General features: G+C 37.2%; 1 protein-coding gene across 4 annotated transcripts in view; it reads right to left on the bottom strand.

Moving 5' to 3' along the window:
- The window catches only part of UMAD1 (UBAP1-MVB12-associated (UMA) domain containing 1), a 79,355-nt gene that overhangs the window by 5,797 nt on the left and 48,771 nt on the right, over positions 1-24,787 (bottom strand). For 2 of the 4 annotated variants that reach the window (XM_086614602.1, XM_086614604.1), the window contains 2 exons: positions 12,996-13,081; positions 2,579-2,636 (listed from right to left, as the gene is read on the bottom strand). In XM_086614602.1, coding sequence (XP_086470728.1) covers positions 2,579-2,636; positions 12,996-13,081 — 144 coding nt within the window. Of the gene's footprint in view, positions 1-2,441; positions 2,503-2,578; positions 2,637-12,995; positions 13,082-24,787 lie in introns of those variants that run through there. The other 2 variants (XM_086614605.1, XM_086614603.1) reach the window with 2 other exon arrangements.

Genomic DNA, 24,787 nt, shown 5'->3' with positions numbered 1-24,787 from the left:
TGTCCTGAACAATTCAGGTTGTAAGACGTAATTTTTCAATTCTGCCTAGTGCAGTCATTACAGGCAATCATTGCCCTTTGCTATGCAGAACTGTTTCTGAGCACTCTTGCAGTGATATTTAGATACTGGCCTCATGTGCAAGACCTTATCAAGGCAGACATATTTTTGTGCTTCCAAATCGTAAAGACATCCTTTAAGTGGGCTAAGACATATTTCACTCATATGCTGGAGAATCCACATCAGTGAAAAGACCGTGATGAAGCCAACCTGACCAGCAGGTTTTTATAGTGACTGTGGTAATGTAATGAAGAACTGGACACTCTAGTAGAGAACATCAATCACCCATCAGTGCTGAGATCACTCAAGCTGGTTACGATGCAAACACCAGCACAAGGCTATGTGATGCAATCAAAGTCAAGGTTATGCAATGGCTTATGTTTTCACGCATGCATTCTTCAAGCATATATAGAACTGCAAGCCCTAGAGAATTTGATATCCCACATTAGTCACACTGGTTTCCACTTAAATGCCTGATTTATTTATCCAGAATAGAATCTATTCAGAGCATATTCTCTGGACATTAGATAAAGTAAGCACTACCAAATGGTATGACACACAATTCTGCTATGAGAAATATTAACAGAATGCTCTTCGAAGATCACCAAACAATTTACATTTCACCAAACACCAGGGAGTCAAAAAAACAGTTAAAATTACAGAAGGTATGGTAATCAAATATAATTCAAATAAGCAAGGTGTTTTCTTCATTCTTCGTTTACAATCCCAATGAAGAGGGATAGAGAAACAGTATGTAAACATTTACGGTAGCTGGTCACCAGATACTAATTGTGCTCTGACAGCAAGCGTGTTGTATGTTATTTCAAAACTAATAAAGTATAAAATAATCTTCTAAAGTAAATTCTTCCTTTTGCTCTTTTTTTTTTTTAAATGTTTCTCAGCTGCCTTTAAAAACATCTAATTTGCTGCATCTCTGTGTGCTAACCATAAAGTCTGCCAAGAGTCTTGTAAGGAAGAAAACATGCATATTTTACAATGTACTGAGAAGCTGGATTTATAGGGCTCTGAAAGAGAATCAAAGATCAGTGCTAGCATTATTATCATGAAAACTATTGAACACAGTTTTCTAACAAAAGGTGATTAATTTAACAAATTTGTACTTTCTGTAAAAGTGGTTTTTTTTCCAGAGCTGACTCATTTTCCTTAAAAAGACAGCCTTGAGAAACAAAAAGTACATTTGATCTTCCAGAATATTTAGTAAATTTCCTGCAATATCATAATTATGACAGAGATCTACAAGACTACTGATGATATAGAAATATTATCTTTATTTCAGGCGATTTTGTGATATTACAGCAAACCGCGTATCATAACGTATCTCAGAATTTATTTAGCATTATGCAGTTATTTCTGACGTATCTAGAAATGGAAATGATCTTACAGGATTGTTCTTCCAACTGTGTTTCAGTTGATGGTTTTTAGGGTATTCAGTCAGCCTTTTTAGAAAATTTGTAGGGATTCCAAAGTGAGCATCTCTGTTGATGACAACGATTTACTTTTCAAATAAGAACAGTAATGGCAAAGAGGAACAAAGGGGAAAAGAAAAATTACTTGCAAGGCGCTCCGAATGTTTAGCACTTTGTATTCAAAAATTTAAGCTAGGGAGAAAAGGATTAGTAAAACCTTGCTGGAGGGGGAAGAAGCGTACATGACACGATAGTTTTTAAATGTCACAAAAAACCCAACCCAAAACATCAACAACAAAACTAATAAGTACGTGACCTATATCCTTACCAAACTCTAAGAAGGGAAGGGAAGAAACCCACCTGAATAAGCACAATACAGATCCCCCTGAGATGGATCAGAAAACCTCACGTGAATCATGAGAGCTGCTATTCTTTCAAGGAACACTCAAAAGTTTAGTCAGTATCCCCTCCAGGGACTCAAGAAAAGTTATTTCTACCTGGGAGAACAAAAGTAGATGGAAGAAGAAGTGCTGGAGACCTTGCAGTAGCTCATTGTCGTATCTAAATGGCTTCTGGTCGCTTTCTTTCTTAACAGAACTGCAGTGAATGGGATTGTAATACTAGCCTAAGATTGGTGTTGTCAGTGGTTGCAGCAGGGCAGACTTCCACGCTGAAAGCTTCGGGCTAATATCGAGTCCTTGGAGAGGCTTTTAGAAGCAACAATGGCTGTCAATGGAAATCAGCTTTCCCATTTGCTCTGGGCCCTTGTTTCCCAGCTTCTTATGACTCTCATTCTGTAAACCAGCAGTGATTTGTCTTTCTTAAAGAGCTCCTGCTACCTGTACAAATCTTGTGTGATTAGTAGGCAGCATGTTTTTTCTCCATTTATGACTATCGCTGTTAAAACAGAGCTAGATTTTAAAATAAGAATTTAAATATATTTTTACTTACTTGTGACATACATTTTAGATATTTTTCATTTTCCACTTTAAAGCATGCTTCTCATCTGTTTCTTAGACTAGAACAGAATCAAGGTCAGGTTGATGTTGCTGAAATCTTGAAGAAAAAAATTCTAAAGAAACAGTGAAAAGTACCTGTGACATTCCACAGTTTTTCATTATTATAGCAAAGCTTCCCACACAGTATCCTGGCCTGCAAAGAAGAATAGGGGAATCTTCGCTCAACCACGCTTTCAGTATCAATAGCAATGTACATAATTATTGGCATTAAAGCAATTAGAAAAGTGTAATTATTCAGAACTAGCTTTTTCACTAAGGTAGGAACAATTTGATATTTTAAATGCAGAATTAACTTTCTATAATTAGTACATGCTCCTTGCCCTCTCAAACAGCTAAAACTGTTAATCTCTGCAGAGGGGAAGAATTGCGAGGTTCATTTGGACTCTGGATATTCTGAATATCTCACAGTTAAAGTGTATTAATTTAAATATCCTAGTAAATACTAGAGATGAGATGCCTGGAAGTTTCATTTATGAAACACTTGTAAAATGTAGTTCTATCCTGAAAAGGATATTTAAGTACCACAAAAGACTCCATATCTAGTGTCTAAGTCAACTATCTCATTTGTTAACCCTAGAAGAAAAAAAATTCTTTCTTTTGACTATTTTGCAAACTCAAGCCAGACCAAGATTAAGGTTATGTTTTTTACTCAATCCTCTAAAATAACATTTGGGCACAGGAAATATTTGGAGGGGGGTTGGTGTTAAATTTAACAAATATATTGAACTTAATATAACTGAAATTGTATAATGATATTTTTATTCCTAATTCTTTTATTTCTTTATTCCTAATTCCTTTTATTTAATTCTTTCATTCATTCAGTAATTGCTTAAAGACAGAGAGCCATAATATCTCAAACACGGGCATCTACAATGAGGAAGTGTATCAAATTGTGAACAAAGAGGGATAAGATGCCACATGAAGAAAGACTGCAGAACTAAGAAAAAGCAGAAATAGGAAGGAAGCAGAAAAGGCTTCTAAATCTTTATTTAAAATGCAAAGTCTTAATTTCCCACCAGCACAAAAATAGTTCTTCTCTTATCTTTCCTTCTAACCCAACCAATTTTAGCACTTCTGAATCTGATAACTGATAGCTGTTAACAGCCTTTATACTCTGGCAGTAGCAGGGTTCCTGTTCTTGCTGCCTCCCTGTGCCTCTCTGGAGGCCCCTGAACTTAGACCATGTCCTAACAGGTGAATTTTGGATAATGTTCACCTCTGCAACATGAATATTGTGCTGAGAATTATCTTAGAAGAAAGAGAGACATGGGTTCAGTACGAAACAGTTTATCTAGTTCCTCTGTTCCTTCGAAGTACTATGCAAGCTATTCATAGCAAAGATCTCATACATTATAATAAGCAACATGAACAATGTTCAGCATGTTGTGCTTCTGCTACTGCCAGGAAACGTTACTAACTAGGCCAGATATTTTTTGTTGTTGTTGTTTTTCTGCAGCATGTATGCTGAAAGATTAAAAAGTTCACGAAAACTACTATAGCAAGTAAACTGCAAGTCAGAAAAACTGTAATTGAAAATACTGGCAGCTCTAGACAACCAGCAGCGCATTCCACAGCCACAATTCAGAAGTGAAGGACAAGTCAATATATTGCAAAATGAATAGTGAAGTCTGATAAACGCTGATAATGGATTTGTTCTGTAACTTCAGTGTCATCCAAAAGCACAAAGTACTCACATTTATTTTGCTGCTACCTTCATTCCTGATGTAACACAAAACACAGATATTAACTATTAAAATTCTGTTATCAATTGAAGCCACTTTGAACCATGAATTAGTTCTTTGTATGCGGGGCAATGATTTTCAAATAGCTAGGATGCAAATGTTACACAGAGCCCTAGAAAATACTCTTTCAACAGAGCTGGAATCAGGAGGAAAGGCTATATTTTAACTTTTCAATATAGCCAGAGAATATACTAAGAAATTAATTTTCTAGAAAACTTTTAATGTATATTGAAATAAACAGTATTCAAATAATCTGTTTTAATTTAGCAGCTTCATTTCGTTGACGTAGTTAGTGACAACAAGGTTTGAGTTTATCTCTACTGCTCTAAGTAAAAAAATAACCTGAGGGCTGATGTCCTGAACAGGAGCTTAGACATACTGGGTCCCTGCCTCCATGTCTCTAACTCATGTTCCCAGCCCCAGCTATTGCAGAAGCTCCAGTATGGTAACATGCTATGGCAGGAAAAAGATGGCAGTTTCTCTGAGATGGTAGATGTCCATGGAGCAGAACCTTTAAAAAAGAGGGATAATACTGCACTCTCTCATTATTCTACTAATCCAAGGCCTTGAACAGGAGAGGAAGCTGTCTACTTAAGAAAAGAACTTAGAAAAGTCAACTAAACATAAAACATGATGAAGAAAATATTTAGCAAACATCGGTTCGCAGAAAAGTCAATAAATTTTTCAGCAAATTGGCCCAACTGGGAAAAGCTGCCTAAATCAGAAGTTATTGTTTCAAGAAGAAAAGGAAATCTCTCCTTGAGTAATTAAGGTAGTCAGCAACATTTGTGAAATGTCTCCCTAGAACGTTAATGTCAGTGAGAGGAAAAAGACAGAGGGATAACAATTTCCACCTACAATAAGAGGAAAGGAAAAGGAAATGATCTTGGATTTGGTTTTCTGGAAAAGCTAACTGAGTACAGTGAACAGAAAAGAATTACTGTTCTGAACCCAGGTGAAGCTTCCTCCAGCGATACCCGCTAACAACGTCCTCAGCGGTGCTTTCAGAAGTTATGTTAAGTAACTAAACCTCTGGATCTTCCTAACGGTCTCTATTCTCTGTCTTGAAGGACATAAACGAATTCTCAGGCAGATGTGTGAATAAAACCTGCTGTATTAAGTGCTTTATTCTGAGGTTTTAATCGTGCTGCTTAAAATCCAAGCATGTGGCAAGACCAGCAATATGTCCTATTTACAAATTTAAAATATTCTAATGTAAAAAAGTGAATTAGGCAATTATCTCTTAACACAACTTTGCACCTGTTCCCTCCATAGGGATTCAAGTGAATAAGAGAAAGGAAGGATGGATAGTTGACTTTAAGTTCTTCCACATACAGTGCGTAGCTGAAGCATTTGTCAACAGCACCTTGAGCAAACATCTCACCAGGAGCCTGAGTCTGCAAAGCTTCAAGCTACAAACAGCAGCAAGACTGAGTTGTCCTCAGCACCTACTGCTTAGGCTTTTGAGATGCAGGAATAAAAGCATGACAACTCTTAAAGCAGTAAAGGATCAAATAGGCAAATAAAAGGAAACAAATATTAGTCGTCTCATTCAATCAAGGTTGCCTCTTTCAGCCTCCTGGTACTCTATGGAAGAGAGATAATTGGACCATGACGAAAAGGAAGAAGGATACATTTTTGGCTTTTAAAATAGATTTGTTTTTATCAAGCACGTCTACTAATTGCATTACAACACTAGAAAAGTATTCTTAAAATTTGTAAGACTGTGGAAGCAAAGAAAAGAAATTTGCAAACAAATACTTTCCATATCATCTTGTATTTTTAAAAAGTGCTTTAGAACGAAATTTGACTATATGCTACTCAATGCACAGTCTTTCAAAAATCTGATACAACTGAGAAGTAGTGAAGTTTTGGGGATTTTTTTAAGGCAAAAATTACAGCAGTAGCGCATTATGGTGAAAGGATCAAACCACACTGACTGAAAGTACAGAAAAACATATTCCTGTCTTATGAATACCAGCACTTTGGATTGAACCAAGACAGTTTTCATGTCATATTTCTTTTCCACTAAAAGGGACTGCCTACTGTCATCTGTGGTTTTTTGGGTTTTTTCCCCTGGAAGTGGTAGTGAAACTGACCTAAAGACATTGTTATTTTCCTTACTTGGTGATTAGAGTAATTATTAATAAGCTGCCCTAGACTGGTCTTTCAGCCACCATTTCACACTAATGCATCATGTTGTAAATATCAGCGTACCATCAGGCTGTATTAGCACTCAGTCTCATCAAGTGATGTAGGATCTACGTTGCATTTTAGATCAATTTTAATATTTGGAAAGCCCAGAAGGATTGCTCCCAGAGGCAGGATGACTGACCAATCAATTTGTTGACAGCAGCAAAGTGAACCAGCATTACTGGCTTTTAGTCCAACCACATGTGTTTGGGCAAGAGATACAGGATAATCAGTAGTTTTATCTGGGGATTAAGCTAGTCAGAAGATCTCAAAATTAGAGAAAGGCTAACAAATGTGATGGAAACATCTGGGCACCCAATTTAAGCATCTCCTGCTACAAATACGCATCCAATGTAACTGAATAAGCACACAATTAAGTCAAGCGTATAATGAGTCTCTGCTCAAACTAAATAGAGAGGTATGCAAATCATGCTTTTGGATACATGTGCCTTGGTCCCTAATTGGAGTATATGTTCCTTTATGAAAGCCCTAGCTCTCAAAATTAAGAAGCTGCTAATCAGACCAATTTTATTATTTTACGAACTTTCTACTTGCAGGTACGTACATTGCTATTTACAGTCACTAAATGATGAAAATATACCATGCTTGTGTGCTATTCTTTCCCTACAGGAGGTGGTTTTGTCTTCTGTTGCTCAAACCTCACCAATCACACAGATTGACCACAGCACTGACTCTGGACTCCACAGGAGGGACGCTCCGGTCCATTTGTTGTGTTTACATGTATTTGCGGGCCAGACAGATCATTCAAGTCCCATCTTAAAAGACTGTAAGGCTTCTTCAGTTCTTGTCGTAATGAAATCTCAACTGAAGTTAAACAAAGGGTTTAACAGTATTTCACACTTGCAAAGTGCTATACAAAAGTGCTTTGTAAGAGAGCGCTGCGTTACCTTTTTGAAAATGAACTATTTTCCAAGTTCAGAGAGGAAGCTGGTGACAACCACGTTAATTCACATCTCTCAATTCCCACTCCAGTTCCCTATATCTAAAAACATAATGCTTCCCTTCAACAAAAAAGACAACAGACGTAGCATTCTTGACGTTACTATGATTACTAAGTATCTGAAATAACCCCAGCCGTGTATCATGTTACACCGATAACAAGTCTAACTATTCACTTTAGAATTCAGAAAAGTCCTACAAGGTGATAGTCTTACAAGACACTCCCAGGTCTTACCAGTTGACCCTGGGTCAATAGGTCAGACAAATCAGAGTTTATAAAATGTTGTTTGTGAGACCATTGCAACTTATCCTTTGTGACATGCAGAGGCACGCTTTCTTATGGATGATCACGTGGCTTAACTTTTATGTGTGTATGTACGAATACCTAATATATTTACATATATGTACATACACTCTTCCCCTCCCCACTAAGTTGCCCAACTGTTGAGGGCAAACAGAAGTCCACTGGTCCATATGTTCTGGAGATCTTCCTAGTGTGAAAAGACCTCTTAAATATTTTGGTCAATTATCAAACAGATAGCACTATGAACATTATGATATAATGAAACTTCATAAAGTAAATATGCTATTGCATAGTAATAGTTACAATATGGAATATGGAATACTTGATTTTTTTCTAGCTGACTGGGCTATTTACTTTCGTTCTCAGTAAGATCTTATCACATGGCAGCTCTATTTCATATACGCTTTCAATCTGTGGCTGCACATAGATCCTCCAGAGAACTGCCATTTACTATACACGCAAAGGATGGAGCAAACTAAGAAAGATGATGTCCATTGAAGCTGCCAACACTGAAAAATAGTCATCCTTCTTCAAAGGTAATATTAAAACTTCACTTCCTGTAGCTTATGATCATACACAATAGTTGAGTAAAACGTAAGATCTTTCTTCTGACGGTAGCAGCATTCAGAGAAAAGTACATGCTTGATGACTTGCTGCAGACAGTCTTATTCCAGTCCCTTCTAAGAGTGGATAATTTCATTAAGTGATTACTGCTTACATACCCAATTAAGAAGAGAGAAAATATGGACCAACATGCTTTAAGGGCTTTATATATGAAAAAGAAGATCTTGGAGTTAATATGACATATGACAAGCAATTAATGTAACCAGGCCATGACTAGAATTCTAGCTTATGAGAACTTAAAAAAAAAAAAAAAAGCCAATCTAAGCAGCAACATTTTCTATGGACACTATATTCTGTCAAAATGGAGCAAACTAATCACAAACATTGGCCGATAATTTTTGAATATAAACCAGCTTCTCTAAAGCAAATGTTGAGAATTTAAAATGATGCAGTAAACGTAGCCCAGAACATGCTTCTCGAGATTTTAAATATGAGAGCCTCTGAACTATAAACTAGAGTTGGTGACTGAACAGAGATACGATCAGTAATAGCTCCTTTTCCAGTAACTTGTAAAAATAATCCAGACAGCCAAGCTTTAGAAAAACTGGGCAATAATAGGTCTGGAAGAACCAATTAATTTTTTTTTTTTTTTTTAAAAAAAAGGAAAATAAGATAACATTAGCATTATTCATGCCCAGGTGATCAGCTCAAAAGGATATCTTAAAAGTCTATCAACTTCAGCAATACTTGTTTATTTCTCTAGAAGAGTAAAAAGAAAATGGATTTTTTCCCCTGCCCCCCTATTCACAACTCCCATTATATCTTCCTTAACATTTTATATCTCACAGTATTTGTCTTTCCAATTGACTACTATGACCCCTAACCAGATGCCTAAGAAACTGTTATTTACATCTATTCAGAATCCTTACATAGCAGCATTACAAAGGATCAATTTAATGAGTATATTATCTGCCTATTCAGATACAAAAATATTTTTTGTAATTTATTTAGATACTTGCCCCAAACAGTGCACACTAGTATCTATATGCAGAAAATCACTACTAATTTTAAAAATACTTCAGGAAACATGGTCTATCTGCTATGTTGCCAGTTTTTAGTAGCAAATTATGAAAAGGAAGGACACAAGAACCATAATGAACTATTGCAATTCATAAAGAAAACTATGTCCTATGATGATAAGTATCACAGCAAGGTATATAATTAAGAGTGGCTATAACAACAACATATAAATTAGATAATTATGGATTAAGCAATCCCTTGGGGATTCTCTCTTGCCCTAGAAAACGTATAACAAGCTCCTTAGATAGAAGGCAATAGCTATTACGTATCTGAGGGAGAAAAAGAACTATAAAGAAAGAGAAAAAAGAACACACAGCAAGAGAAAAATCAAATTTACAATCTAAAGATGTCTCTCATTTTTGGTAGTTTATCTCAATACACTTACTGGTACAGTTTTCACCCATTAAATCTGCTGACATCTGTTGGCTAAAGAGCACATGTCAGATTATCAAGAAGTTCAATATCAAATAAACACAAGCTGCTTCTTAAGGTGATAGTAGGGAGATACAAAACACTGCAGCTATTACCAGAAATGTAGTTTTTTTTGTTGTTGTTTCTTACATCAGTTTAATAATCCCAGGTGTCCTGGACACTAGACATACAATAATCTTCATAAATCCTAATTCACAGCCATACCATCTGTCAAAAATATTTTTTATGTCTCCTAATAGATATGCTACATAATTGCTCTCACAGTAGGACAAAAATACATGGTTGCACTAATTTGCTTTACCAGTGGAATAGCTCATTATCAAAAATAACTCCACCACATTAGTAGGGTTTCTAGCACTCTTCATATATCAAAACCAACCTTTCCATTCTCTTATTTTCTATAAGCTTAAATTCCCAGTGAAAGCAGATAAAGATTGAATTATCTGGGAATTGTACTACAATAACAGAAAACTCACAAGCATGAAAGAATAGAACCGTAATATCTCTTTCTATTACGGTGGTGTTGCAGTTAAAATTAGAAGCTTTGTATTTCACAGTCACAGAGAGACTAATTTAAGTTCTCAGCCCTGCAGAGCACTAAGCATTTTGGCCCCAATCCAGAAAAGCACTTAAATGTGCATATGACTTTTAGTTCATGAGCCTGAAGCGACTTCAGTGGGATCATACGTGCTTGATAAGGCCCAGAGCACTCATTACCCTGCCGGACGGCACAACTCCCTTGGACTGACTCGGCACCGGGAGATGACCCTCCCAAACCTCCATCTGTACTCGTGGAGATGGGGAGGATACTCCACATTGGACTGTTGAAAGCAGGAGCTTCTGTTCTGACTCTCTGCAGCAAAAGACGAAATGTTTGGACTAAAGTGGGCCTTTGAGAACGCTCTTCCTCCAACAAGTTTCTAAATATCTGCAATTCCTCTAACATGCATGCAACACCAAAATCTCCTAAAATAACACAGGCTGCAGGTATGGCAGTCGTTACAAGAGGTTCTGTTACCTGTTGCTAGTTTCAGCAAGATGATCTTGGCGTAAGCTTTTATTTGTGCATTAGTTTAAATAATTGATGCAAGATTATACAGAAATATGTACTTGAGAACTCAGTAATTGTACAGCAAACAAATCAAATAGTACCTAAGTAAATGGGAAATTCCAAAGATGACAACACTTACAAAAAAACACCCTCCAGAAGATACTTTCTTCAAAAAAATCACACTCAATCTCATTTCCTTTGTGAATAAGGAAGTGAACCATGAACAAAGTATTACTTCATTCTTCTTTAAATCACATTTCTAAAAGCACTTTCCATATTTCACGAAGTCTACATCTAATAAGTTGTAAAATAGTTTATATTTAAAAATAAAAGCAAGTTTCCAGCAAATGAAAGATGCAGTTGAAGGACTAAATGCTCTCTGTTCAACTCTGCATGACAAATAACTGATACTACTTTGCAGTCTAACAAATATCTTTTAACATACTGTACTACATTTAAGAAGTATTCTTGTTTTAATGCTAACGAGTTTATCATTTCAATTAATGTTTTATGTCTCAATGATATATTGAACATGTAATACAATGCTTTTCCCATTTCACTAAATTGGTAGAGTTGTCCCACAAATTTATAAAAACATACTCACCACAGCAAATAGGAACACTGTTTTCCTAATGGCCAGAATTACCCATTTCATTTCCAGGATCCTGTTACTCTATTTAATTTCAGAAATTGAGAATTCCTTTGAGTAAATGTGAAGTCCAAGTACCAAAAGCTAGACTGGAATCAATAACTTAGATACTACCAAATGCTGTATCTTAACTGATGTTGTCACAAGTCATTTTGTGGCATATAAGTCTTTTAATAGAAAAGTTAAAATAAATCTTTATTTTATTTTCACTGTAATATCCGCTATTTTATTTCGAAAACTTTGCTTCTTTCCTCTAACTCACAAACACTTAAAATCTGCACAAGTTCATATTTTACTGAAATTCCACAGAATTGAACAAACCGCTGACACTACAATAACTGGCAGTTCACAATACCTAGCGAGAAGATCACATTAAGGGAAACTATGTCTGTGCAGTAGGTTACTACAACATCAATGCATTATACTGCCTCAGAATTGCAGGACTTCAGTTGCAAAACATTGGCCCACATGTGCATGGATCCAGAAGTCAGCCTAAAATTTTGCGATTGATTGTAACTAATTCATACTTCCACATTATCAGAAGGCAAACCACTCATTACTTATGATGAATTAAAGACTTCTGTATCAGACACAGTTTTAATTTAATTAGAAATTAAAAAAGGAGACTACAGATCACACACACATGTTGACCACTCTTAAAGATGCAGCATTATCACACACACCTTTGATATACTAACGGACTTAGCAATGATAAAATATTAAAATGGCATTGAGAAGAGAGAGACAGACAGAGATACAGTTAGTTCCAAGGCTAGATATGAGAGGGAGAAAGTATAGATTAAGAAAAAAAAAAACCCACACCACAAAAGCACAAAAAATACAAGCAAAATGTCTCACAGTTATCTTGCAAATATCTAAAACTATATGGCAATGGAAAATGGGCTCATACTCATTGCAAAAACATTTTCAGAGGAGGTGGAGAAGAAAATACGTGTACATCATATGCAGAAATAGTCTGAAAAGCCCTCTTTGGTATACATGGATTAAATATTAAATAAACCAGATGAAGAAAAGAAATCCAGATTTACAGCCACACAGTACTGAAACAGAAAGCGAAACCACAAGAAAGAGTCTATTATACTCACACATTTACAACACGTTACTTATAATGGCAGCTGTGGAAATCAATTACTGCTGTAAATGTTTGACATTTTCGATCACTACTCACCATGCTAATGTTTCTATGCAATTCATTAACATTCTAGCTACAGTTTCATGCTTGCACGTTCCAAGTATAGAAATAAGATACTCAGCAATACCATACAGCCCAGCTGCCTTACTATTTCTTTTTCAAAACAATATCGGTGGCCTTGATAATATTGCCATCTAATTGCTAGCAATGCTTCTCCTATGATAGATGACAAGGAAGGCTGAGCAGGCACTCAGTCTACAGAAGATGTGAATGTGTTGAAACCTTCTCCTGTAGGACATTCATGCTTCTTAATTGAGCTGCTATGGAAGATTCCTCATGTGGGCATAGGGAAATAGTCTCCTACCTGTGAAGGTTGGTTGTACACCGGTCTGGTCTCTGGAAATGAAGTTTTATCCTTTGACTCTCTAGTTTGATCATCAATTGTGTCACCTAGCAAAGTAAAAAAAACACCTATTAAATAACTGAAATCCTGCATATTTTATATGGAATAAGAAAAACTCTTGAATCTTCCTAAAATCAAATTATACAATTCCCCGGGAAAGACAGAATTCTGTTGCCACATTATATTTTACAATTTTGAACACTAGGAAAGAGAAAAACATTGAGAAGTGGTCTGCAAGACCCAGAAATAAATCTGTACCAATTAGCTAAAGGGAAAAATTCAGAGGGGAAAAAAAAGAGAAAGAAAAAATCCAGGGTCTCTATTTTTGCACACTTTAGGATCATTAAGTTCTAATGATGACAAACTGTCAAACAGAGGAGACATAGCAGCACGCGTTATCTGGTGTGAGGGCAATACCAAGTGCACACATTCATCACGTCCCAATCCCACATCAGGCTAGGAGGACGCGTGCACCATTACTCTACTCTGATTTGTAACCTTGTTCCCATACAGAGAATATCTGTGCATGAGTGCTGAAAGAGAGATGCAGCACACTGACAGAAATTCCCTGGGTTTGACCGTACTGGGACAATAACAACTTGGCAGGCTGGGCACCAACGTCCTCCCATTGCATAGACGTGGCTACCTCTGCCCAGGATTTTACGGAGACGACAGTAAAATTCATTTTATCCCAAACGCTGCAGCTGATACCAATCTAAGATGGGAAGATCACACCAATATCACTAGAGATAAGAGTATTTAAATTTATTTTAAAGACAGAAGGTACATTATTAATTTTATTAAAAACGTAGAGGTAGTAAAATAAAAAATGCAGCATTTGTTTCTCAGCTACTGTAAAACAAATATCCACCTAGCCCATTTTGTCTAATCTTCTTTGTTGGTAGGAGGGTGTACAATAAGTTGTAAAAATTTTGTGGATTATCTCCTTCTGCTGTTAGTGCTACTCAGCAAATAGTTTGTAAGAGGAGACAATTTAGAAAGATGAAAGATTTAGTCACATAATTCTGCTTTTATTTTTATTTGAACTGATACTGCTTTCTGTAACACAGTATTTTGAACGTCCGTATTCTTAAAGAGTCCTGCAACGACAATTCTAAATGAAATGGTTGAAGTTACTATAGTTTAACTCCTTTGCTAAGCCTGTGCTTTTGGCTTTCCTGTTCCATTTTCTCCAGAGGTTTAGTTAGAGCCTGGCAGAAGCCATCAGGAACAGCAGCCAGCTTCTGCCCATGCCCAGTTAGCCTGGAAGCCAATGACACCCAGGTCCATGCATGCCATGTGGTCATCGGCCCCCAAGGACTGACTGGTCAGGCCACTCAGGTACAATGCAATGTTCGGTAAAATATCTTATGAAAACAAGCAATAACATTTAGTCATTGGGCATGCTTTTTAATATCCAAGTATTATTCCTGACTGTATTTTGAGAATCATCAATAAATTATCTTTGTTATAGGCCATTAATGCCTATTAATTTCATTAATATCTACACTTTTCAAGATCTTTTCTGGAGTTGAAAAATGTTTCTCAATAAACTAGTAATTCTCTACATACAATACTCCAAAGCACCTGTATTCACATCATCTCTTAAAAAAAAAGGGGAGGGGGAAACCAAAGGAGATGAGGAGTCAGTTAATCTTATATTCCACTCCACAATACTGTGAAAAACAACATCTGTGAGCATCTATGAGACAATGACATAAGGAACAGTCATTAAAATAAATTATGTCAAATCATTAGTTTACATTTGTAAAGAGGTAGAGAGGCCTGCAAAGAAAAATTATTAGAGGTCTTGTAAACACACTCCACAATGAAAGATTGCAAAAACACGAGGAGGTGTGAAAATGGTTAACAGATATATAAAGAGGATAGTAAGACATATTTTTGGCACATTTGCTGTGGATGAACGTGCAAACAAGTTTAAATTGTACCAAATTTAGGCTAGATCAGTTTCTCCAGGAGTAAGGCTACTTAAGCACTTGAAACAACCACCTAAGGAAATAGTTTCTCTAAACAGCGGTCCATTTCCAAAAGATTTCAGAGGTAGGTTGAAGAAACATCTGTCATGAATGGTTTCAATCCTGCCAAGACAAAGAAGATGAATGACCTTTTGTGATCACTCCTAGTCCTACATTCCATGTAGGATGCAGGAAGAAAGACTCCACAGGATACCCCTCCCTAAAATCAGGATTTGTCAAGGGAACTTATGCTGGCTGCACGGAGACTTGGGAAGATACAAGTAGACTGCAACGAGCCGGACAAAGGCTCATCAAGTGTGCAAGGGAAAAGCTGTGTAGCCAGTCAGTAGCAAAAGCACAGCTAGTTGAAGTCAGTGAGATGACTCATACTGGGTAAAGTTGGGTGTATGCATAAACATACTGAAAGAGTTACACTGAAGATTTAAGAAACACAGGAATCAACTTTTTACTCCTTGTCTTTACATATTGGTCCTGAGAAAGCACTTGAAAGTTTTTTATATGCAAAAAAACCCCAAAAATCAAATTGATGTGTGTTAATGCTATCCGGAGTATACTTTTTTCCTGCAGTTAGTTTTCCTCAAGATGAAAAGAAATCTTTGTTTGAAATTGGGACCAAAAGGTCAAAAATGTAAAAATGTTCACAGGAAGGGAAGAATAAGAACAGCTCATTTGGACAGAAATGTAATTTTTTGAATTAGAACTTTGACATCCAACTCCCAGAGGTCATAAGCTCTTGAGGAGGCCAAAATGTAGGAATATCTATAGTGTTTCACAACTAAAATTGTCTTTGTAAACTGATCTTTAATGCAGTGCTCTTCTTTCCTAAAAAAACAAACAAACAAACAAACAAACAAAAAAACCCCAGCAAATAGGAAAACCTCAACATCCTCCCAGATTTTCAGGTGTGTGGTCTTGCAAAGATAAGCCATGAGTCTTTGTATAGACTGTTTTTATTTGAGGTAATGGAGTTAAAACAGTTACAGGCAGCTGCACACTATGCTGCCTAAGATGTCCGCCAGGTAGAACAGTTTTCTAGACAAATCAGTATTTTCAGTGTACCTCTCTGACTGGTTCCTATCTCAAATGTACAAACAGATTAGCCATCCTTATTTCTAGTAGCCCAAATAATGAATGAACTTTCACATACCTCCCCGGCTCCATCAGTTCCCAACCTTAATCAAGATTGCCATAGCTGACCCATCTTGTTCAGCCACCCTTAATTTTTTTTAGTTCAGCTTGCCTTGGTTTCCAATTTACCTCAATTTGAATCTCTTCTATGATTCTAGATTCTCCTCTTATGTTCCTTCCTATTCTATGATAGGCTGAGAGAGTTGGGGCTGTTCAGCCTGGAGAAAAGAAGGCTCCAGGGTGATCTTATAGCAGCCTTCCAGTAATTAAAGTGGGCCTACAGGAAAGCTGGAGAGGGACTTTTTACAAGGGCATGTAGTGATTGGACAAGGGGCAATGGATTTAAATTGAAAGAGGGCAGATTTCGATTAGATATAAGGAAGAAATTTTTCACTCAGAGGGTGGTGAGGCACTGGAACAGGCTGCCCAGAGAAGTTGTAGAAGCCCCATCACTGGAAGTGTTCAAGGCCAGGTTGGATGAGGCTTTGGGCAACCTGGTGTAGTGGAGGGGGGATTGAAACTAGATGATCTTTGAGATCCCTTCCAGCTCTAACCATTCTATGATTCTATGATTCTTCCCTTAACTGCAAGTCATAGTTTCTCTCCCCTCTTCAGGCTCAGCCTCTCAAATGCTTCCCTCTGATCTGGCTTTTTCTCTTCTCCACTGCAACCCTGCAATTTCCTCTTCCCATCTACCTAGATGTTAAGAAGGTGGATGAAGGTAAATACTGAATAGACAGATATCCCATGAGAGCACAGACCTTTGGAAGTAGGAACTAATTGAGCTCTTTTGAGCACTTTATACATTCTGGTTGATAATTTTTGACTGGGGAGAAAAAAAAACACCAACTAACCCCCACCTCCAAACACCCCGGAAAAAATCCTGAACCCAAACAATTCCCCTTACACAATCCTAATGTAAATAGGTATGTAATTACAATTTTGCCAAACTAAGCAACTGAAATCTAGCTCTGAAAAAAATCACAAACACATGACCTTAGTAGGGAGGGCTACCAATTCCCCACCACCACTCCCTCAAAAAGTCTTTCATCAGAACTGAACTGCAAATATGTTCACAGAAAAGGCCAGAGGGACCACTGTAATCATCTAGCCTAACCTCCTGTATAAATATAGGCCGTAAGATTTCTTGAATTAATTTGTTTGAACTAGAGCAAATTTAAATCTGTATTTTAATTAAGAGATCACAACAGAACTATTAATTTTACAAAACAATTAGATTCTGGTTCATGTATCCCTTGGTTTAAAAGCATTATGCAAAGTTTTAGTCATAAAACTGTAAGAAAAAAATAAGTCACATATCTCAAAATGTCATATACTATTTAGAGACTATAAGAATTAGAAATGAAGGGCATCCCATGCAGTGTAGTATCACTCAAACATCAGCAGCATAATCTGTAATATGCAAGACATCACTGGGAGAAATTATCAGGAAAAAAATAATCATGCTTATTGCTGTAAAATATTCCCCTACTTATCAATGGAAAAACATTTTCAAGTTTGAAAAGAGAGCAGTAGATATATTTATTCTACTGTACAGATGAGCCTGTATTTCAAACCCTCAGCCTTGGGAGCCTGTTTTTAAGTTACATTAAGCCTCTTGCAGGCCCAAACGAACGGCATTGCACTCAAAGGTCAGACATATGTTTCTCCTTTCACTAAGCTAGTGCTGGATTTACACTAATATTCTCTGAGTTGTACTGGTATCTTCTTGTTCCAAGAACTGCAGCCAGGTGTTGCACAGGTAAGAAATATCCAGTCCAGTCTTCAGTATGTACTATGTACGGCCCCCCTCAGACCTCAGAATTTTTTCTTTTTTAGAAATCTGCATTCAGCTGCCTATCTGGACCTGAGCGAACTCTCGTATAGTAAGGTTCAACCACAAGTCTGGCTTCTACTCAACAAGGAAGTGGGGTTTCTATTTATACTCTTTTCTCTTCCAGCATTTTGTTATCCTCAAGCTGTGTAGTCTCTTGATCAACAGACAGCATATAAAAGTCTATTCCATCTTCGGTTTAAAAAATTAGAACCAATTGTAAATATATTTTAGAGTCTTCTATAACTTAGATTGCCGCTTATCCCGGTCTGTGCAAGAATCCTGTGAGACAGTGAAGCACATGCAACACCGCAAGCAGTAACTATGTACCAAATACTGGATTTTCAAATGTCACCTTCAACTTCAAAAGGAAGACAGCTATTTTCCATTACACTTCAGTTAGTTGCTTAACTCTTTGTTGCCTGTCATTATCTTCTTTATCCTACAAAGAAATGGCAAGAACAAAGAGTATTCTGGCTTCTACTTGGAAGAAAAAAGACAAAAAAGTTCTAAGAGAGGATTAGTAGGATCCAAAAAACAGGAGAGGCTGACTGTGTGGAAGCATTAAGGTTTTATTGCAATTTCTTTGCCCGTCTTTCTTACTCATAAATCTTCTCCCCTCTCCCTGAGATAAAGAAGACAGGCCAGACACACCAATTCTAAGCTACCCTTCTCCAGAACAAACTAACAGAAGTGGAGGCTTCAGTCCATTGATAGTGGCAGCAATTTCAATCTAGGCAGGTATTGAAGAAGTACTGTAAATCCCTCTCCCCTCTGAATATCTGAGTCTCAGGACTCCCTACAATCTCACCTCAATGTAAAGGGATAGCATCACTTTTCTGGGTCCTGCTCTTCTCTCAGCCTCATTTAAATAGCCTCCAGCTCCTTCAGCAACAATGAAATATGCTTCTGCTCAGTCTCTCTCCAGCCCTGCTTGTTTCTCCAGCACCCACTGCCAGGGTCTCACAGGTTCCTTTTGCTTCCAGCACTACTGCAAGCTTATTAGTAAAAAGTTCTTTTCCTCTCTTTGTGCATACTGCAGACAGGCAATCAGCAATGGATGTCAAGTGGCTGCTGTTCTCCTCACTGTCATTTCCATCCTGAAGCCTCATCTCAGTTCCCCTGGTTCCTTTCAAGAGTCCATAGATACATTTAGTACCAACAAAAAGAGCTGAGCTGGCAATCCAGAATATTAGTCAAATATGCTTACCAGCCCCTTGCTACCCAATGAATGAGCAGGGGACTGCAGTGGGGCAGTACCACAGAATGCTGATGGCAGTTTCCAGAACACAAAATTATGCTGGTTCTATGGGATCAGGACAACTAATAGAAGACAGAGGGAAGACCTTTAGAAATCTTTGCTAATGAGCATATAATCATAGAATGGTTTGGGTTGGAAAGAGCCCTTTAAAGATTATCTAGTCCACTCCTCCCTGAATGTACTGTACACAATTATAGCAAAATATAATAAACTGTATGCAGTTTGACACTTCCCATTGGTAACTAATAGATCATTCAATGATTCATCTGAATAATAAGGTACTGGCACTGGCCAAGTGCTGTCCTCTTCAACGGGAGAGATGGGACATTGATGGACAGGTGGTTTTCCTCTTTTCTTAAAGCGGGACTACCATTCTGTCTAGCATTAGTGCGACAAAGCCTACACATTAATCCTCACTAGCTTCCACGTGCACATGATCAAGACATAATAGTCTTATAAGAATATGTATAGTTGGCAAAACAATGAAGTCATCCTAGTTTCAGGTCACCTCATCCTGGTTTCATATTAAAGCTTTTCGTATCAACAGCAGTTTCATTTCAACAAGCTAATAATACCCCCTAAAAATCCAATGTATCAGCAAAAAGATTCTCCACAGCTGCAACTTCCAGCAAAACAAGAGTTTAAGAGTTTATGCTGCATAAGGGTGAATGAGAAGGAAGTCTGTGTAAGCCCATGCTAAGGCAGAGGTCTGTGTTAGCCTAAGCAGGCACATAGTAGGTCTCTGGCAGCCTTATACTGAGTTTCAATCGTGTTTTTACAGCTGGATATTAAGGGGTCCTACAAATAAATCTTTGATTGGGAGTAGAACTTACCAGTATCTTCTCTAATTATCCTGATGAATCATGAGAAAAGTCTATACAAACCCTGCAGAGTGAGAACCCTGAAAGACCGATTTCTTCAAACTTGTAAAAGGGAGAGGGGAAACTGTAACATGTTAAACACGATCCTGAATGTTTTTGTATTTACACACATGAGGCAATAAAGTTCAGTCCTTTCCCAATTGAGAGGAATAGCAAATCCAACTACAGCACGTCATTGAAGATTACCACATCAGCACTCCAAATTGTCACCCAGTTTCGTTTTGGTATCCCATCCTTCTGCAGGTGATCTTAATGTAGAGTCCACGTTTTCCTAAACAATTCTGTCAGGGTCTTCTCAACCTACATCCCACTATCAAGTTTACAGCAAAACCACAGATTAAAAACTCCACTACAGGAACTTTTTTTCCCCAAATGAGAACTTCTAGGAAGATGGCAATAGAAAAACAGTATGAAAAGATTAGAGGCTCCTGTAGAGTTTCAGTATCCTAGATCTACATACTTTTAAGTTTACAAAAAGCTTTTTATTTCTGTGCTTTTTTGTATTTTCGACTTCTTAGACGTTTGACTTCTTTCAAAGCTTTCCTGGATCCTAAAACAAAGGACCCTCAGAGTTTAAATCCAACTCCATCTCCAACCACTTCACTGAGGCTAAATCATTCCCACTCCCCTGACCCACATTTATATAGCTTTCTTTTAAGAGGTGGCCAACTCTTTCATAAAGCTGATAAATCAAAAGCCAGTTTCATAGCAAAATTCTGGTTGGAAGGAATCCCTGGAGGTCACACTAGTCCAATCTCCAGTTAGTTCAGCAAAGGGCTAACTTCAAAGTTAAACTATGATCCTCAGGTATTTGTTCAGCTGAATTATTAAAGTCTTCAAAGACAGAGATTCCACAGCCTCTCTCATCTCTCAGTTATAGCTGTTCTTCTACTATTTGTTACCTCCAGGTCGACAGTCATGTTCAGAACAAGCTGTAGAATTCATTTATCCATGAGCCAGGATTCCCTATGATAAAATTTTATTTTACTTTCATTTTAACTTACAATGCTTCCACGTCAAACATAAAGAAATGCTGAGGTTCCATCTCATTTGATTTTACTGGTGTGATACACCATGCAAGTACTTTCCCCTCCATTATATGCACATACTACCCGTTTTAAGTAGCCCACAAAAACACTGAACCTCCTCACCACAGCATATCTTCCAGTAGATCTCACTTTTTCGTTTTGCTGTTTGGAAATCCCATTCTAGAGTTCATTACCCTAGATGCTGCCATGCCTTTCTTATCTAGTTTTACTATCGGAATAAGCAGGTGATATGACTTATCAGCTACTCAATACATCCTTAGTACTGAAGCAATCAACATAGTACAGATGCAAGTAAAGGCTTATGACACTTTCAACCATTTTATAAGAAAGAAGTTGAAAACAAAAGCTACACAAGAAAAGTGTATCTCCTCTAAGTCTTCTGACCCAACAATCGTGCTTATCTGGGCATGTGTGCCCACGCCTCAGGGAGAACCTCAAAACTATTCCCTACTCTTCCTTTGTCCAATTGACACTGTTCTGTGGATAAGTCCCTGGCATATCTATTATATGTTAGCATTTATCATGAACATTGTCTCAAAAAAAAAAAAAATTGCAAAACTGCCTGGAAGGTATAGATTAAATGCCATAGGCAGTCTTTACACGCATTAAGTCACAGTTCTCAACATTCCTACAGAACCTTTAAATCTTCCTGTCATTCATTTTATCTGTTAGTTAAGCCCCTCCTCTTCATATCACAACAAATGCAACCTTCTAAGCTCAAGTGAATCATACTTTTTTGGGGAAGTAAACTATTTAATTTACTTTTTTGAAAAAGAAAAGTTTCCTAAGCAGACTGCCTCTTTTTTTTTTTTTTTTAGATTTATTGTTTACATAATCACTGAGTGTTAGCTTATTGTCATCATCATCTAGACCAGCTTAATCATCCCACAGAATAAGTACATTGTTTTAAAATAAGAATAAAACAAGAAGTCTCTTAAATTTTTAGACGTTTGGAAGAAGTTTAGTGTTAATTTATAGAATTCCCTTCTTCTTCACTCTCAAATCTGCTTCCTGGGTAGTGAAAGATGTCTACACTTGGCACAATCCAACTTTGCCATATGGATGGTCTGGTATGCAACAAGAGCAAAAGAAGCAGCAGTTTGAAAGCTACATTTTCTTCCATGGTTACAGTCTCCCACTAGATCCTTTCTGCTTTTCTAAGGGAGGGGGATAAAGACAATATTATTTGCTTGTGTTTATTCTATTTCTCTTGCCTAACCTTATCTGCTTTACCTTTGATGAGAGTATGACAGTAATTGTCTTCAAAATCCTTCCTGCATATTCTTATTTTGCTTGGAAGGATGATAAAAAGGTTAATCTCAAAAAAATACAAATCTTTACCTCTTCAGTTCCTGATGAGTGGTAAAAGGCTTTGGGGAAACGTTAGTAACAACAACAAACGCAGTGGAAAACAATAGTACAGCTCAGACGAGTACTGCTGGCAAGCAACCTCCCCTTAAACACATTTTAGCAGTATCATTTTCTTGCCATTAGTTCAACCAACCTATAAAACCTATCTCAGATTACAGGCTCAACACTCAACTTTTCAATATGAAATTAAGATTATTTCACTATCCTCATTTAACTATGTGATTAGGACTCCCCTCCTCCCATTTTATTTGTGGTGTGGCTCTAAAGGCAATCCTGGCCAGAATGAAAACAGCACATTGAAGCCCACTTTGATGAGGTCAGAAGAGCATTTCCCTAGCACTTAAAAACCTGCAGTGTGGTCTGCCTGCTCAGTCTCTCAGTTACACTATGTAACTTGCAGGTAGGCAGGTCCAGCATCCATTAAAACAATTTGGCTGTCAAAAATTGAGGTGCTGATAGCCTAATGTTTGCATATGAAACTTGCTACATAAATGCAAATTATGTCAGAAAACAAATAATGCAAATTTAAGCTGGTTTCCTAAGGAATTAGATTTACATGATCAATCTTCTGTCCCTGATAATGCAGGAAAACATTGTCAAATGTGGTTGAAACTGGCACAGAAATAGAAGACTCTCATGTTTACAGAATATAATCATCTGCAGCTGGGTAGTAAAAAGAGATCAGGAGTAATGACCCTGCTGAAGGAAAAACCCATTGCACTCTGTTCTTCTTGGCCTGCTAGCAGGTCAATTGGCAAATACTGCTGTGGTTGGTCACTGGGAATGAAAGCAAGTGAGGCCACTGTAATAATGCAGGGAAATAGCCAGGCCTATTGTAGCGGGGTAGAAGGACTAGGAGACCCTCAAGGGGGTCCTTGAGAAACTGAACTTCATCATTTCTCCTATTCCAAGGAATGCTGTGTTTTATTCTATCTTGACAGCATTTCAGGTATGTTTAAATGAAAAATAATTTTCTACATAATGAAGAAGAAGAGGGGAAAACCCCAGTAAAAAATTTGTAAATCAATCACTGAGTCTACTCATTTTAGGGCCACTTAAGTCTTTGTCCCACTAGCTGCTGTGGGATGCACTGTGATGAGCAGACGATCATATACAACCTCATCCCAATAACTACACTTCATGTATGAGCAGCTGCCTACAGCATTCATGTTATTAAGAAACATTTTTATCATGTCTTCTAGAAACTCTGAAAGTATCAGAAATCTGAGTTAATACTTTGTGGAGGAAGAATTAATGCATAAGACAGAACGCTCATTTAAGGTAACTTTTATGCAACATAATTCTAAGAAATCTTCTCCAAAGCAACAATCATTTCATACTTCAAGTGCTATCATCCTCTCAGAGGTATGGAAGCCCCCACTCAATTCTGAAATAAAATTGAACAGAATTAGTTTAAAACACAAACACCACACACAAAGTTATATAGATACACTGATACACAGGTTATACGTGCCTATGTGACATGCAGCCACCAATGCAGAATGTTAAATCACAATATCTAAGCTTTCGTCAGAAGGCTTACAAAAACTGTGGCTCAAAAAGCTTCCCTCCCTGCATTTTTCTGAAAGTTATTTTCTAGACGGCAGCCTGGCAATCTTCTGTCACTGTGACTACATAATTCACAGCAGAAAACCTTATGTTACATCCACTGCTGCTTTTTCATTTCTTATACATGCTTGCAGACTATTTCTGAACACAGCATGTTTTGTTTTCCTCTAAAATGAAGTATAAACTCTCTGTTTGGATTTTGTGTTGTAACAAGTTTATAAATATACCTAAAATTGTTACACAAAGGTTCTGAATATTAAAAAGAGATACTAAATCTACATCCAAAAGCAATCTCAACAAATCATACAATACATCAAACAAAATACCTCTGCTTCCATAACTCCATGAAATACTACTTTTGGTTTGCACTGTTAATTCCATTGTATTAGTACCGTCTTCTGATCTACCTGTCTTAGGAAAGGGATCTAAAACCAACAAACAAGCAAACAAAACAGATTAAGAAGCAGGCAGTCTCCTTACAAAATAAAACATATATCCATTCAACTTGTCCTCAGAAATGGCAAAAGCCAGCACAGTAGCTGGCCTTTGGATCAGACTGGTCTCTCATGAATAACCAGCTCCACACAGATGATTAAAGGACTACATAATTTTATTTATTTATTTATTTATTAGAGGACATAGGTCAATAATGTGGATTAACAA

Source organism: Tauraco erythrolophus, chromosome 7 (assembly GCF_009769465.1).
Source record: "Tauraco erythrolophus isolate bTauEry1 chromosome 7, bTauEry1.pri, whole genome shotgun sequence".
NCBI classification, from domain to species: Eukaryota; Metazoa; Chordata; class Aves; order Musophagiformes; family Musophagidae; genus Tauraco; species Tauraco erythrolophus.
The sequence above is the reverse complement of the archived record's forward strand: the minus strand, read 5'-3'. Positions and strand labels throughout refer to the sequence as shown.